Source organism: Symphalangus syndactylus, chromosome 6 (genome assembly GCF_028878055.3).
Source record: "Symphalangus syndactylus isolate Jambi chromosome 6, NHGRI_mSymSyn1-v2.1_pri, whole genome shotgun sequence".
In the NCBI taxonomy this organism is placed as follows: Eukaryota; Metazoa; Chordata; class Mammalia; order Primates; family Hylobatidae; genus Symphalangus; species Symphalangus syndactylus.
In genome coordinates this window covers 49,242,683-49,259,922 of record NC_072428.2, presented here as the reverse complement: position 1 = coordinate 49,259,922, position 17,240 = coordinate 49,242,683, and the positions used below count along the sequence as shown (strand labels likewise).

The window sequence follows — 17,240 nt, the reverse complement described above, 5'->3', positions numbered from 1 at the left end:
CCTGACTCATTACAAAGGGTTAGTATTACTCCCGACCATGTACAAGGCACAGGTTGTCTCTAAATATGAGTCTCTCTACATGTACTTTTTCTGTTTCTCTTCCTTTTAATCTTTAGAAACAATTTTGTTTTATTTATAATTTACTTATTGTTTTTCACTCTTAAGGACTGGATTCCTCAGAAAACACAGGCTCATGAATAAATGAGCTCATGGGAGACACAGCTTTTGCTCCCAACTTCCTGTCCATTTCTGTTCTATTTCAGAAGTCAGAGTGTAGAATACAGTCATCCTTCAAGCCATATCTTCCAAGTTGTAGTTAGCGGAAATTTCTCCCAGACTAAAAAATATTATCATTTAAAGATATTTTTGAATGCTCTCAAATATATTTTCATAGGGAATTAAGGGGGTGGGAATGTGATAAACAATCTCCTTCCCTTCCTTCCTTAACTCTGTCAGAGCCTTATGCTTTAGTTAAATAAGTTTTTTTCTATGTAGAGAAGTTGGATTTTTCAGGCAAGATTCCAAAGATTAGGAAACTTCCTACCTTCAGGATCGGTGGGTGTTGGTTGTAATTCTTCTCTAAGGAGTGGTCATTCCTGTTTTTCTGTGTTGTTTTCCAGGTTGGAATCCTGCAACCTAACTGTATTTTGTTGTCTAAATATATCTAATGCTCTCATCAGAAGCCAGAGCCTGATATTTCTGAATCTGTCAACCAATAATCTGTTGGATGATGGAGTGCAGCTTTTGTGTGAGGCCTTAAGACATCCAAAGTGTTATCTAGAGAGACTGTCGTGAGTGTTTCTGTTTTGTTTTCTGTAGAGTCATTTTGCTTGGTTCTGCGTAGCTTAATTGTGATCTGATAGGGAAACTGCTTGGGTCTTGAAACTAACTGGCTCGTTTGTCAATCCTGAATAAGCTCTACATGCATCCCCTTCTCTTTCTCTACTTCCCTCTCTTTTACTTCACTTTTAGACCTATCATTTTTTTCTGATTGACCTCTTTATTTTCATTCTTTTCTAAGCTTCCCCTCTCCCCTTCCATGTTTTGTTTCGTCATATCCTGCACACAGCTGCAATGGAATTCATAATTTAAATAGGTTTGTTGAGGTTAATTTTATAGTCGAGGTATGGGGGTTATAAGCACCACTGATTTCCCTGTGAAGGAGAAGAGAAGCATGGGCTTTGGGAATTGACAGATCCCTTCTCATCTCTTTCTCTTTCAGCTTAGAAAGTTGTGGTCTCACAGAGGCTGGCTGTGAGGATCTTTCTTTGGCACTCATCAGCAATAAAAGACTGACACATTTGTGCTTGGCAGACAACGTCTTGGGAGATGGTGGAGTAAAGCTTATGAGTGATGCCCTGCAACATGCACAATGTACTCTGAAGAGCCTTGTGTAAGTGTCTTCAAGTTTCTATCCTTAATATATATTGTACATTTTGAAATATGTTTAAAATAGTAAAATGTTATGAACACATTCTGTCCCTTGCTTTTTCCCTGTTACCCTTAATGAAGAAGGTGAAAGTAATATTAATAATTGCCATTTATTGTGTCCTAACTCTACGCTGGATCTTGTGTTAAACTTGCTTAGTCTGCAAAATAGAACCTGATGGTGTCAAATTTGCCATCTGATTTTGAGGGGCCTCACTCTACAGGTGAGGAATGTGAGCCTTAGGGAGATAATGCACCTTGCTTAATATCTCACAAGAAAATGATGAATTCAGAACTGAAGCCTACCACTTATCCTAGTCTATAATCTGAGCTCAGAACAGAAATACAGCACTCTATTGTATGTCTGAATCACATTGTAATTATTCTGTTCATTTTTGTTAGATAATTTTCTAAACATTGAATTAATAAACCAAGGTTTTAATTTGGTCAAATATGGTTAAATTGCCTTCCAGATAGATTGTTTATATTCCCAGCAGCAGTCTAGGGACCTGCACTTTAACACCCTCATTGGACATCTACAATCTTTTTGACCTGTATTAATTAAATAGTTGAAAGGTAACTTTTAAAGTAATTTAAATCTTGAGCATCTTTTCAAATACTTTTGGCCTTTTATATTTAGGAATTTCCTCTTCATAGGCTGTTTTTTTCTGATGTTTTCTATTATATATGTTATATCTTATAGTTATTAATATCACATATACATTATTATTTTTTATGTATTACAAACAATTTTCTTAGCATGTTGCTTTATTTCTAACTTTCTTTATGGTCATTTTTAGAATAGATAAGTTTAAAATTTTTCGTGATGTCAAATTCTGCCTCATGACCTCAAGAAGTTTTGTCATAATTGGAAGTACCTTTCTTTTTAAAAAAATACACATACACCATCTCATACTCTTTATGGTATAATTTTAACATTTACATGTTAAATTATTCCAAATTTATTTTGTTATAAGGCTTAAACTTATTTTCCCCTATATATCAGATCTATTGTGCAAAAGCAATAATGGCATAATATGGATTTTCCTTACTGTTTGAAAATGCCGCTTCTACTACGTACAAAGGGTAGTTACTTTATTATGATTACTCTTATTCTACTCAATCTGCCTGTTCTTCTAGTCCATGGAGCTACTTCTGCAATGGAGTACTATGTATATGTGTAATGTAACGAGGTTAACGTTTAATTTATTGTAAGAAAAATGCTGAAGAATATGAATCTAGTTTGTAACCCAATTTGATGTATATCTGTTTCCCAAGTGAGACAGGCTGGCAGTGAGGGTGTTTCATCTGAGATGGAATGTTGGCAAATAGATAAGGGATCAAATCATGAAATCTCTTCAAAGAAAGAAATTTCTAGACAGTACAGCAATTATTCCATCTTTCTTCACCTTGTCCTTCCTGTAGGCTGAGGCGTTGCCATTTCACTTCACTTAGCAGTGAATATCTGTCAACTTCTCTTCTACACAACAAGAGCCTGACGCATCTGGATCTAGGATCAAACTGGCTACAAGACAATGGAGTGAAGCTTCTGTGTGATGTCTTTCGGCATCCAAGCTGTAATCTTCAGGACTTGGAGTAGGTTTTCTGTTGCTTTACTTTTGTGTAGTTTCAACAACAGAGTGTCTGGGGAGATACAGAAAGGCTGAGAACCGAGTATCTATCAGAGAAAAGAATATACAGCTGATTTTCCCTCTCTTTTCTGCCTGAGACAAGCTGGGGAAGTCTGCTCATCAGATTTTTAAAAATAATTACCATAGTAATTCTAGTAAACTTTCCTCAGGTAATGAGGACCAGAGGCATCAGGCTGAACAGTGGCCATTTTATTCTTTCCTTGGTTGTGCCCCAGTGAATCTACTGTGTGTCCTCTACTTTTAATCCAGAAGCTGAAATTGTTCTCTACTAGTTTTTCTCTTAGATTTATATTTAAACTCAGGTTTATAATTAGGTCAACTTTCAAAGAAATTGGGAAGGGGATTTTTACAATATCCTACAATCTATTGCTGAACAGTAGCCATTTTATTCTTTCCTTGGTTGTGCCCTAGAGAATCTACTGTGTGTCCTCTACTTTTATCCATGAAGCTGAAATTGTGCTCTACTAGTTTTTCTTTTAAATTTATATTTAAACTCAGGTTATAATTAAGTCAACTTTCAAATAAATGGAAAGGGGATTTTTAACAATATCCTACATATTTTTAAACTCCAACCATTTTCATTAATATTATGTTTTCTCGGTCTGTGAGCAGATATGCATACATACCCATTGCATGTGTATACGTAATTGTGATTGCTTTATGGACATGATTTGGGATTTCCTTTTCACTTGATAGTATTTCAGAAATACATTTATCAAGGTGTGCATGCTGAGAATAAAAAAAATAAATTTAAATACTTATTTCAAATTATATTCTTGATTATTTTAATGACTGTATGATATTTAGTATTTCATTGCATAAATACTTTGGCCAGCATGATTCAAAACAGAGGCATCACTTAGCAATCGCAGCTCACTTTCCTACCAGGGCCTCCCAAGTGACCAGTAACTTTTGTGAGTCATTAATGGTCTAACCCCAACATAGTTTTTTAGATCTATAAAGTCAAGCTCTTTGGTAGACCCAGAAGTATTTGTCTTGACCAGACTGACTCATGATAACTAAACTTCCAAATGAACATGGCACATGGATACATATGTAACAAACCTGCACATTGTGCACATGTACCCTAAAACCTAAAGTATAAAATAATAAAATAAAATAAAATAATAGTTTAATGTGACACCTATAAACACGAAGGCAATTACACTGTAGGGTTCAATAAATACGTTTACTTTAGGAAAATGTAGATGATATGGGTTACTATGTGATTCTCTGGAATTTCGTTGATCATTATTCAACTGGAAGACAGAGTTTTACTTAATGGATGTTGTTAAATCCAATGTCTTCATTTAACTACAGAGGTATAATTTCTAAGTGACCTATATACTCAAGGTCTTTGCTAGCCCACTTTCTATCCTTAGCATTGCTGTAAACAAAGCTGTACTTTCTTAGTTAGCTTCCAAAGCCTCTATGCAGACCATGTCAATTCTCTTAACCAATATTTTCAACCAATATGAACTAGATACTGAGGGAACTAAAAGTCACTAAGGTGATGCTTTTGTCCCCAAATAACATAAAATGCTGATAACAGGGAAATAAATATAAAGCAAATTACAATATATTCCATATGTTGTTATAAGGATATGACAACAGTCTCAGGGATTAAGGCTGGGACTTCTCAGTGGAGACAGAGTTACTTTAGGCTAGAGAAATGGTGAAGATTCTGTTATGTGGGGATATGCTAAACAGAAGGAAAGGAGAGAGAATAAAGAGAAACAACAACAAATATGGTTTAGTTGGAGAAAAATGCATGTGTATGGTTGGAGAATAATGGGACAAAATATGGAAAGAGAAAGCTTGAGGCCAGATTGTGAGTGCTCTTGAATACCATGCAAAAGGACCTGGAATAAATATCTTTTTATATGTAGCTTTCTTCTTTGAAGATAATACTTTGAGATAGATTCCAGGAAACTTTTTTCACTTAAAGATATATTAAAAACTGAAAGCACAGAGATCTATTGGTTCCTTGGGAAAGTTTATATTCATTTTTTTAAGTATTGGTAAAAATAAATGTTTATACCCTTGATTTTTAAAGCTCTGTAGATAACCTGTTTGCGGAAGAAAACAGTTTTACCTGCTGGTTTCTTCTGCTCATTAAAAAATCCCATCGTTTTTACTGATAAATTAGACCCTCCCATGTATGTCCTGGATTGTAGATACAAAAGAGTGAGAAAAGAGGTTCAAATACCTGGATATATCTCCTAGGAGGAAACTTATTTAGCCTCACAACCGGAAGGATTCACTTTTCCTATTGTAATTCTTACAGATTGATGGGCTGTGTTCTCACTAATGCATGTTGTCTGGATCTGGCTTCTGTTATTCTGAACAACCCAACCCTGAGGAGCCTGGACCTTGGGAACAACGATTTGCAGGATGATGGAGTGAAAATTCTATGTGACGCTTTGAGATATCCAAACTGTAACATTCAGAGGCTCGGGTGAGTTCATAGTTTTCCATTAGGAAAATGATGCCTATTTGGTAGCTAGTATAGCTAGAAGATATTTAGTGTATGGAGAGAGGATAAAAACTAAATGGGGCTAGAAGGTAAGTTACTCTCAGAAATAAGAATCTAAATTTCAAATAAATGGATCAACGTACTGCATGTTCTTTAGTATAGAAGCCATATTTCACATTTCTTTGAGTCCCCTTTAGTACCTTGGACAGACACTTAGTATGCAAGTGGTACCTGGTTTGGGTCTTCTATGTTCTGTCATCCTTCAGATAGTCCACTTGTCTTTGAATTAATTTTTTTATTAAATTGAAGATTTTTACTAATTATCTTCTATCTGTAAAATACTGTGTTCTTAAGGAGCTTGTAATAAAATCACATTCTGTGTTGTGGACATTTCTTATGTTCAATTCTGTATTTAGATTTTTATTTAATTTTGAACCGATATTGGCTAGTACGTTTTCACTTATACAACATGAATTATTCATCTCAGGGTCAAGAATTGTGCTCTATGTGTGGGAAGCTCAGACTTAATGACATGTATCATCCTTTAGAAATTTAACAGTCTTCCAGAGAAATCTCCCCTGACTCTTCCAAGAAAATGAAGCTTTTATATTTCCATTGACTATATATTTTTATAATGGCAGTGATGATGATGTAATTGTTAGGTCTGAGTTTTAATTTTATCCTACTTAAAACCTAATAAATTCACCGGTTACTGTTTCATGGATGCTGGCCAAAAAACAAAACCAAACCCACAAGACTCTTATCAGAGACAAAGGACTTTATTGCTTGTAGCAGAGCAAGAGCATGAGTATTAGCATGTTTGTGTCAGTTCCTTTTGTCCCGCAAGTCTCACAGGGCTGATGAAGAGGGTCCAGATGGATGCCTGCACATGCAACATTGAGATTGAGAGACCTAGGATTTTACAGGAGGCAGTAATAAGCCTGCTGTTTGTCCCTCATGGTTGCTCATTACAAACACAACCCTGGAAAATGGCCCAGGTAAAGCGTTGTCAGGGCCTTGCATTTTTGTTAGCAAACATGTAGTGGAGAGAAAGACCTATGGAAGAATATCTCCCCAAAATATCTACCCCTTGTTTCTATGCAGTAAAATCTTGGCTTCTGGTGAATTTTCACATAAATATGCTACTCCATTGGCCACTCTGATTAACAGAGACTGAGACCAAATCTGTTCAATTAATCTCATCTACCATTTAATTAAGTCTACTAATAACACAACTCCAAGCATGGGATGAGCCCAACTTGTAGGATTGATTTGAAACATTCCTACAGGGGTCTGACTCAGTCAACTGAGTAAGTCCCAGGAAGAACTACTAGGTCTTTTATGCATTAGAATCCATACAAGGGAGTCTAAAATGACCTGCCATTCTTTGGCAATAAATAAATAAAGATGGGCCAAAAGCGGCCCTCCTCCCCAGTAAAGAGACAGTTAGCAGTCCACTCTTCCCCACATGCAAACATGTAACTGAAAGGAGTAGAGGTCACTCTAATTTTGGATTTGCTGTTATATTTTATTTGGTCAGCCATTGCACTAGTTTGGTTAAGCCAGGTGAGCAGTCTCACTGGTAGTTGTAGCTGCCTCATTCTCATACGTGGTATATTCCAAGGCTGTTCTGGCATCGAGAGAAGCTTGCAGATTTGTACCGAATTGAAACAAGGCTGTGCTAGTGATTGTGTTTGTATACATATTATAAGGTTCCACATTAGGAGGTTGCTATTGATGGCATCAGGCACAGCAAAGTAGTTCAGGACCTGCTATGTCTACATGAGATTTTCTATTTTCATAGCGTATAGACAGGCATGACAAACCAGGCCGTGGCTCAGTCTGTCAGCGGCAGTTGCTGCTTAGACTCCACAGACCCCATAATTATTTTGCCAGGCCGAAGTGTTGGATCTAGGAGAAAAAAGAGAGCATGAATTGTTCTCCTCACTCTCCACACATCCAGGTTCTCAGGTGTTCTGTTCCAAATATTGTTGCTGCTCTTCCCCTACACCGATGAAATCAGTCTGTCCCATCCCGATGGCTAGAACTTCACCTATTCTCCAATTATCCTTTACTTGCATGGAGGCCTTTGGTCTGGAGGAATCATACAAATGGGAGAGAGAGAAAAGCATCTTTACAATATTTACAGAAACCCATTATATCTTATACATTATATACCAATTGTGTATTATCTCTGAAATATCAAAGGCAAATTATGAAGCTTTGGAGCCTCTCATCTACCTTTTAAAAATATAGGTGGCTGTAAAGTTCAATTTTATAATTTTCCCATATACTCTTTTTTTCCAGCAAAAAGTATTGAAATTTTTCTCCCCTCTGCTTGGTAGGGACATCTTTGTTATAAACCACATTTTCATTGGTGCGTAGACCTGTTCCTGGGTTCTGTTTTCTTTTCCACTGACCTGTTTGTAATTTCCAGTTCTAACAATGCTGTGTTAATTAATATAGCTCTATAATAAGCCCTGATACCCACTACAGCAATTCTTCCCATCTTCTTAAAGAGAATTTTGGCTCTCCTTCCCCTTTACGTTTGCGAATAAATTGGAAATATCAACTTATCAAGTTACATACATACGTACTGCCCCCCAACGTACCTATATGTTGGTGTATTGAATCGAATTGCATTAAATCTATCAGTGAGTCTCCTGATACACCAAAAAGACATATCTCATTTATTTAGGTCTATCAATAAAGCTTAGTAATTTTTTCTTGAGTGGTCTTATATTTTGTTACTGGTTAACTTTATTCCAAAGTGCTTGCTATATTTCATGCTGTTGTAAATGATTGTTTTAGTTATTTTTTCATTGTGTTTATACATAGAAACATAGGAGTTTTTAAAGTTGGTTTCTTATCCAATAGCCTGCCACATTCTCTTGCTTATTCTAGTTGCTAATTTGTAGATACTTTTGTATTTTTTAGGTATACAATCACATCATTTGGGAATAATACAATGTAGTTGTTTTTTCCTTTTCTGTTCTTATATTCTTTTTTCGTTTTTTTACATGCCTTAGTAACTGTTAATATATATGATATAATGTTAACATGTCTGGGGATAATGAACTTTCATATGTTGTTCACAATGTTTAAAGCGCAACTTCAGTGGTTCACCAATTTATCAATTTAAGGAAATTGCCTTCTACACCTAGTTTTCTAGGAGTATTCTTTTTCTTTTTTTAAATTATACTTTAAGTTCTGGGGTACATGTGCTGAATGTGCAGCTTTGTTACATAGGTATACACGTGCCATGGTGGTTTGCTGCACCCATCAACCCATCATCTATATTAAGTATTTCTCCTAATGCTATCCCTCTGCTATCCTCTCATCCCCCAACAGGCCCTGGTATGTGATGTTCCCCTCTGTGTGTCCATGTGTTCTCATTGTTCAACTCCCACTTACAAGTGAGAAGATGGGATGTTGGATTTTCTGTTCTTGTGTTAGTTTGCTGAGAATGATGGTTTCCAGCTTCATCCATGTCCCTGCAAAGGATGTGAACTCATCCTTTTTTATAGCTGCATAGTATTCCATGGTGTATATGTGCCACATTTTTCTTATCCAGTCTATCACTGATTGGCATTTGGGTTGGTTCCAAGCTTTTGATACTGCGAATGGTGCTGCAATAAACATACATGTGCATGTGTCTTTATAATAGAATGATTTCTAATCCTTTGGGTGTATACCCAGTAATGGGATTGCTGAATCAAATGTTATTTCTGGTTCTAGATCCTTGAGGAATCGCCACACTGTCTTCCACAATGGTTGAACAAATTTACACTCTCACCAACAGTGTAGAAGTGTTCCTGTTTCTCCACATCCTCTCCAGCATCTGTTGTTTCCTGACTTTTTAATGATCACCATTCTAACTGGCATGAGATGGTATCTCACTGTGGTTTTGATTTGCATTTCTCCAATGGCCAGTGATGATGAGCTTTTTTTCATATGTTTGTTGGCCACATAAATGTTTTCTTTTGAGAAGTGTCTGTTCATATCCTTTGCCCACTTTTTGATGGGGTTGTTTTTTTCTTGTCAGTTTGTTTAAATTCCTTGTAGATTCTGAATATTTGTCAAATGGATAGATTGCAAAAACTTTCTCCCATTATGCAGGTTGCCTGTTCACTTTGATGGTAGTTTCTTTTGCTGTACAGAAGCTCTTTAGTTTAATTAGATCCCATTTGTCAATTTTGGCTTTGTCACCATTGCTTTTGGTGTTTTAGTCATGAAGTCTTTGTCCATGCGTATGTCCTGAATGGTATTGCCTAGGTTTTCTTGTAGGGTTTTGATGGTTTTAGGTCTTATGTTTAAGTCTTTAATCCATCTTGAGTTAATTTTTGTATAATGTGTAAGGAAGGGGTCCAGTTTCAGTTTTCAGCATATGGCTAGCCAGTTTTCCCAACACCATTTATTAAATAGGGAATCCTTTCCCCATTGCTTGTTTTTGTCAGGTTTGTCAAAGGTCAAATGGTTGTAGGTGTGTGGTGATATTTCTGAGGCCTTTGTTCTGTTCCATTGGTCTATATATCTGTTTTGGTACCAGTACCATGCTGTTTTGGTTACTGTAGTCTTGTAGTATAGTTTGAAGTCAGGTAGCATGATGGCTCCAGCTTCGTTCTTTTTGCTTAAGATTGTCTTGGCTATACGGGCTCTTTTTTGGTTCCACATGAAATTTAAAGTAGTTTTTTCTAATTCTGTGAAGAAAGTCAATAGCAGCTTGATGGGGATAGCATTGAATCTATAAATTACTTTGAGCAGTACGGCCATTTTCATGATACTGATTCTTCCTATCCATGAGCATGGAATATTTTTCCATTTGTTTGTGTCCTCTGTTATTTCCTTGAGCAGTGGTTTGTAGTTGTTGAAGAGGTCCTTCACATCCCTTGTAACTTGTGTTCCTAGGTATTTTATTCTCTTTGTAGCAATTGTGAATGGGAGTTCACTCATGATTTGGCTCTCTGTTATTGGTGTATAGGAATGCTTGTGATTTTTGCACATTGATTTTGTATCCTGAGACTTTGCTGAAGTTGCTTATCCTTGAAGAATTTTGCCAAATGTGATGAATCACATCGATATAATATGCATTATATCAACCTTGCATTTTTGGAGTAAAACCAACTTGGACATATCTCCTATGTACATTGTGTAATTTACTTTGTTAATGTTAGTATTAGTGACAGCATTTAACCATTTTTTTCATAATGGAGATAGGTTGTAATTTCTTTTGCAGTCTTCATCAAGTTTTTGTATCAAAATTACAGTATTTTCATGAGTTCAGGAGTATTCCTTATCTTTTAATTTCCTGAGATTTTTGTAAGATTGGAGTTATTTCTTCCTTGAATTTTGTAAAAATTTCTGGTGAAGCTGTCTAACCAGGAGTTTCTTTGTATGTAGGATTTTTGACTTCCGATTCAATTTTTTAAATAATTATTTAGGTTTTCTCTTTCTCATAGAGTACTTTTTGGTAATTATATATTGTTGATTTTATCTATTTCATCTAAATTTTAAAACTTATTGGCAAGCATCTAGTATTTTATTATTTGCTTAACTTCTTAATCATCTATAGTGATGTGTTTTTTCTCATTTCTGATATTGAATTTGACCCTTTTTTATGTTTTTATTCAAAGAACACAACATTGATCCACTCTGTTGTACATCTACATTCTATTTCATTAATTTCTGTTTTTATCTTATTTTTTTCTTGTACTTTCGTTGGGTTTATTTTACCATTTACTAAATTCTTGAGCTGGTTGCTTAGACATACATATTCCCTTTCTTCTTCTCCAACAAAGATATTTAAGGTTACAACTTCCCTTCAAATGACTGCATTAACTTAATCATAAAATTTTGATATTGTATGCAGTGTTTTTGTGATTTTTGAGTCCACAATATTTGTAAACTTCCCTAGAACTTTTTTCTTCAACTCATAGGTTATTTTTAAACATACTCCTTAATTTTCAATTTTGATGCTTTTCTTTGTATATTCAGTCTGTAGAATTGTTGTCTGAGAACATATTGTGCATGAGTACAGTTCTTTGAAGTTTGTTGTCATTTGCTACATGACTTTTTAAACATACTTAAGAACATGAAAAATTGTTATTTCTAATTTAATTTTTATTTTTTCTAAGTACAGGGTCTTTTTCTTTCACCCAGGCTGGAGTGCAGTGATGTGATCATAGCTCACTGTAGACTTTAATCACCTAGGCAACTAAGCCTCCCAGCCTCATGAGTAGCTAGGACTACAGGTGTGCACTACCACGTCTGGCTATTTTTTTCTTCTTTTTTGGTAGAGATGAGGTCTTGCTCTGTTACCCAAGCTGGTCTTGAATTCCTGGCCTCAAGCTACTCTGTTCCCTTGGCCTCCCAAAGTGCTGGCATTACAGGTGCCAGCTACTGTGCCCAGGCAGTTGCAGTATCCTGTATCAGTTAATTAAGATTATTAATTCTGTTTAACTAAATTTTAGTGATTTTTTTCCAGATAGTCAGTTACTGTGAAAAATGTTAAAATTTTCATTAAAATTCTAGATTTGAGTCTTTCACTTTGCAGTTCTGTTCGTTTCTGTCTTCTATATTTTGAGACTATAATTTGTGACTGAAAATATAAAATGATTATATTTCCTGATGAATTCATGATAACACTTGGTTTTACGATGCTTTTTCCCCTAAGAAAGATTTTGTGTGATATTTACATACCCTGTCTCATAATTAGTGGGACCATCTCTTCATCACATAAATGTGATCACTTAACAAAAAAAAAGTTTTGTATGCTCAGCATCTATATAGGTACTCAGTTGTTCAATGGCCAGGTAAACATAAGGTGAAAATTAGATTCAAATTGTTTAGGAGAATGTTAGATGCAGAAGGCTGAGTTTGACATACTTCCTCAGTTCATGTATATACTATTATCGGCTTGTGCAGTGGCCCTTGGCTGATGGATGGGTGGGCTGGTTAATTTATGTCCATTAGCCATTCTCTTTCCCACCTATAGGCAGCTGACCTAATGTATTCAAAATATGCCATATAATTGCATTTTTATTTGCATCAATGGCATGATGCTAGAGACCTTATTATATTTCTTGCTTATTTTATTTTATTTTTTTGAGATGGAGTCTCGCTCTGTAGCTCAGGCTGGAGTGCAGTGGTGCGATCTCAGCTCACTGCAACCTCCACCTCCTGGGTTCAAGCGATTCTCTTCCCTCAGCTTCCCAGGCAGCTGGGATTACAGGTGCATTCCACCACCCGCAGCTAATCTTTGTATCTTTAGTAGAGACGAGGTTTCACCGTGTTGGGCTGGTTGGTCTCGAACTCCTGACCTCAGATGATCTGCCCACCTCAGCCTCCCAAAGTTCTGGGATTACAGGCATGAGCCACCATGCCTGGCCTATTCTTTGCTTTTTAAACACTCACTACCAAGCTTCCAATACCTAGTTATAGTGATGTATTTTTAGTGATGTTCAAGGATTCAACTGCTTCATAGTATTTTGTAACGTGCTTGCATATTTTATTTATTCCTTAATAATTACGAATTTGTAATTCATGATTTTGGAAGGGATAAGTTCAGCCTAGAAATATCTGGTAATAATGAATATTATAGATACTTATAGTCCTTGAATTTATACTAACTGTGCTCATTTTTTAAAGTTTCTAGAATTATCCTCCATTCTGAGTTCACAGATCTCTTGTGGGCTTTGTTGTGTCATCGAATAAATTCATTTTTATCTTTTGTCTCTCTTCTCTACAGGTTGGAATACTGTGGTTTGACATCTCTCTGCTGTCAAGATCTCTCCTCTGCTCTTATCTGCAACAAAAGACTGATAAAAATGAATCTGACACAGAATACCTTAGGATATGAAGGAATTGTGAAGTTATATAAAGTCTTGAAGTCTCCTAAGTGTAAACTACAAGTTCTAGGGTAAGTCTCCATTGGCTTCTCAGGGGGAGCATTTCCTGTAATGAGGGATTTGGGGAGCCACTCATTAATACAGGCCTCAGAATCAACCTAATTGTGTATCCTTGGGTATTTTCTAGACACTTATTTGTTTTTCTGTCATAGAACACTGAATTTTGAGACACAATATAGCATAGTAGTTAAATATTGAGCACCTGGAACCAGCCTAGATGAGTTTGAATTCTGACCCTACCACTTACTAAATGTTTAATTAAGGCTAGTCCCCCATCATTCTTTGTTTTGATTTGCTTATCAGTAAAATAGGTGAAATGATAAAATCTACCCATAAGGTTATCGTGAGTATCTGAGTCAATATAGGCCAAGTACTCAGAATGGTGCCTTGCATGATAATAAACAATAAATATGTTAGCTGTTTTCATTATTATCAGTAGTAATATTAATTTTGCTTGGATAGCAAAAGGCTCTTGGAGGATACTTTTTAATTTTAATTGGTTTGTCTTTCTCTTCTGTTAATTTATTCTATCTTCCTTCAACTGCTTTATCTCCCTCACTGTATCTCTCTCAGTTATCTTCCCCACTCCTCACCTATGTTATAATATTATCTCTCTATTTTAACAGAACATTTTTTTTTCTCCTGAAATAAATCCCTTACAGAGAAACTGGGGGGCTGTAGGGAAATTGAATGCAGGAAAAGAGATGTTCCCTTGTTTTCTCAGGTTGTGCAAAGAGGCATTTGATGAGGAAGCCCAGAAGCTGCTGGAAGCTGTGGGAGTTAGCAATCCACACTTAATCATTAAGGCAGATTGTAACTATCATAATGAAGATGTGTCTTGGTGGCGGTGTTTCTGATTTGAAGAAACTGACATTCCTTTAAAAATATAAATATAAATGCATACATACATAGATACATACCCAGACTTGGGTGCTTAGCTTCAGATACTCTATGCCCAGAGATAGTACACTTGGCAGCTGTCAGATACCATTCATCTACTTCTCTGTAAAATGTCTGTTCTACTTCACACAGTGGTTGAGAGGCTAAAATAAAATGAAAAGCATAAAACTCTCTGAAAAGTATGTTTTTAATCGGATACAGAGCTTAAGAATGCAGGTAAGGGAAGCCTGGATATGAGGCTGGAGGATGCAGACAGGGAAGATCAGTTAAAATGCCTTGTTTTTTCCTTACTTCCACTGACATGGCTTAGTTCACAGCTCCGCTATCTCTGGCACCTTTTATTAAAATGTGTCTCCATGTGTGTTCTTGGGATCACCAGTGTCAAGATCACTTGGGTATCTGTCTTAAAATGGAGATTCCTGAACCCCACACTAGACTTACCGAATCAGAATGGTCCTTAGAAACCAGCATTTTTGATAATTTCCCAGGCAAATTCTTAAGTATACTAATAGTTGAGAATCACTAGCTTCAATAGAAATGGGAGTATACTTCTACAATGAACACTTTCTATAGCTTATTGTAAAGATAAGGAGGATTAATTTCCTTTAAGGGAATATAAGGTTATTTGGGCTAGAGCTAGAAACAGATTCTTTCATTTGGCAAAAGCATGACACAATAAATTTTGTGTGTGTGTGTGAAAGACTGTTCTGGTTATTGATCATGTAACAAACTATCCCAAAACTTGGTGGCTTAAAACAATAATGATTTTATTAAATCTCATAACTTGGATTGGAATTCAGAAAGGGCCCAGCTGAGCATTTCTTATACTCCACATGGTATCACTTGGGGTCCCTTGGTGGTATTCACCTGGCAGCCAGATTGCTCTGGAGGCCCCAGATAACTTGTACGTGTCTGCTACCTTGGCAGGGATGGATGAAAGGCTGGGTTGAGCCAGACCCCTCTTCCTGTTATCAGCCAGAAGTCTAGTGGTTCTCAGCAATTTTGGTCCTTGCCCCGTCAGAGGAAAGAATTCAACTGAGAGGCAGAAGTAGGTTTAAAGCAGAGGCAAAGTTTATTAAAGAAAGCAAAGTACACTTGGAAGAAATCAAGCAGGCCACTTGAGAGATTCAAGTGTCTCTCTTGATCCTTGGTTTGAGACTTTATACATTGACTCATCTTCCAGGCTCTTCTCCCTTGTTGATCCCTCCCTTGGGCAGGTTGTTGCTTGATTACCTGTGTGCAGTGGCCTGCCAGCACTTGTGAGGGGCCCTGTGCACAGCGTGTTTACTGAAGTTGTATGCATGCTCCCTTGGGATGATTTTTCCTTACTGGTTGAGCTCCCCCAGAGGAAGGTCATATACAGGTCAAAGTCCACCATCTTGCTCCCCTTTGCACACACTTGAAACTTTATCAGGGATTGTGGTTTGCTGACTTCAGGTGTTTTCTATCTGTTGGAGGAGTCCTTTCCCTCCTGGTGGCAGTTGTGGCCACTTATTGTCTCAGAGGGATAGTTTTATGCTCACCTGTCCTTCACCTGATGAGAGCCAGACATCTCTGGGGGCCCTCACTTGTCCTGCTCATTATCTCAGAGGAAAAGGTTTACGAGTGCTTGACTATGGCTCAAGAATTGCTTGGCATTCCTGGGGGCCCTCTCTCCTGCCCTGCTCTCATATCTGTCTAACTACCTACTCTAACATTGCTTGTAGTCTTAGGGCCTCTCCATGTGGTTTCTGCAGTGTGGGGATTCAGGATTTGAAAGGGCCAAGAGGAAGCTGCCAGTTACCTTAAAAGCTAGGCCCAGAACTGGCATAAAGTCACGTCCATAATCTTCTATTAGTGAAAATAGTACAGGCCAGCTCAGATTCTAGGGCAATCAATTGTTGATGGGAGTAGTGTCAAAGAATTTGTGGCCTTCCTTAGTTCACCACAAACTTAATGTTTTTCTCCTTGTCTGTGGGAGAAAATAAAGCCTCTTAACTTATTGTAAGGCAAAAACCAACACTTTTTCTTTGATAGTACTCAATTCCCGTGCAGTTCTGGTCACCAAAATGTGTGGGATTTTACCACACCAAGCAATTTTCCAACACCAGCTGGGTGTCCTATAATTCAATTCTATTCTGACATTATCATCCTGGAGGTAGCATTGTATCCCACAGATGAGGATCTCAGTCCCACAAGACTCTCCCCTATTTGAAGTACCAATTGCAAGTTCCAGGTTGTGACCTGTTCTTCTGACAAACCGGCCATAAGTCAGGGTTCCCACAACTCTCTTTTCCCTGGGTTCCATAATTTGCTAGGATGGCTCACAGAACTCAGGGAAATACTTTGCTTATGTTTACCCATTTATTATAAGAGAATATTTCAAATGATACAAATGAACAGCTGTATGAAAGAGACACATAAGGCGAGGTTCGGAAGGTTCCCTGTGCATTTGGCTTGTGCTACCTTCTCAGCACATGGATGTGTTTAGCAACCAGGGAGCTCTCTGAATCCCATCTTTTTATGGAAGCTTCATTAGGTAGGCATGATTGATTAAGGCATTGGCCATTGTCATAAACTCAACCTTCAGCACCCCCTTGCTTCTTTGGAGGTCAGGATGGGGAGTGCTGAAAATTCCAACCCTTTAGTCACGTGGTTGGTTCTCCTAGCAACCTGCCTGAAACTATCCAGGAGCCTCCAGCTGCCAGCCATCTCATTAGCATACAAAAACAGTTATTGCTTCAAATATTCCCAAAGTTTTAGGACCTGTGTGTCTTGAAAGGGGCCAGGAAATCACACATGTATAATATCCCCTGGGTCAACGTGGAGGACTGGAGAATAGACCTTGGCAGTCAGAGGGGGCAAATGGTTTTCGTGAAAATTTGCAAGTAATGTTAC

General features: G+C 37.1%; 1 protein-coding gene across 1 annotated transcript in view; it reads left to right on the top strand.

The window, feature by feature from the left end:
- Positions 1-14,508, top strand: part of NLRP14 (NLR family pyrin domain containing 14) — a 113,262-nt gene extending 98,754 nt beyond the window's left edge. Inside the window, exons 7-12 of the mRNA XM_063641155.1 lie at positions 621-791; positions 1,223-1,393; positions 2,854-3,024; positions 5,368-5,538; positions 13,304-13,474; positions 14,188-14,508. Of these exons, the coding sequence (XP_063497225.1) occupies positions 621-791; positions 1,223-1,393; positions 2,854-3,024; positions 5,368-5,538; positions 13,304-13,474; positions 14,188-14,320 (988 nt within the window). The 3' untranslated portion in view covers positions 14,321-14,508. The remainder of the gene's footprint in view (positions 1-620; positions 792-1,222; positions 1,394-2,853; positions 3,025-5,367; positions 5,539-13,303; positions 13,475-14,187) is intronic.
- Positions 14,509-17,240: the final 2,732 nt, after the last annotated feature.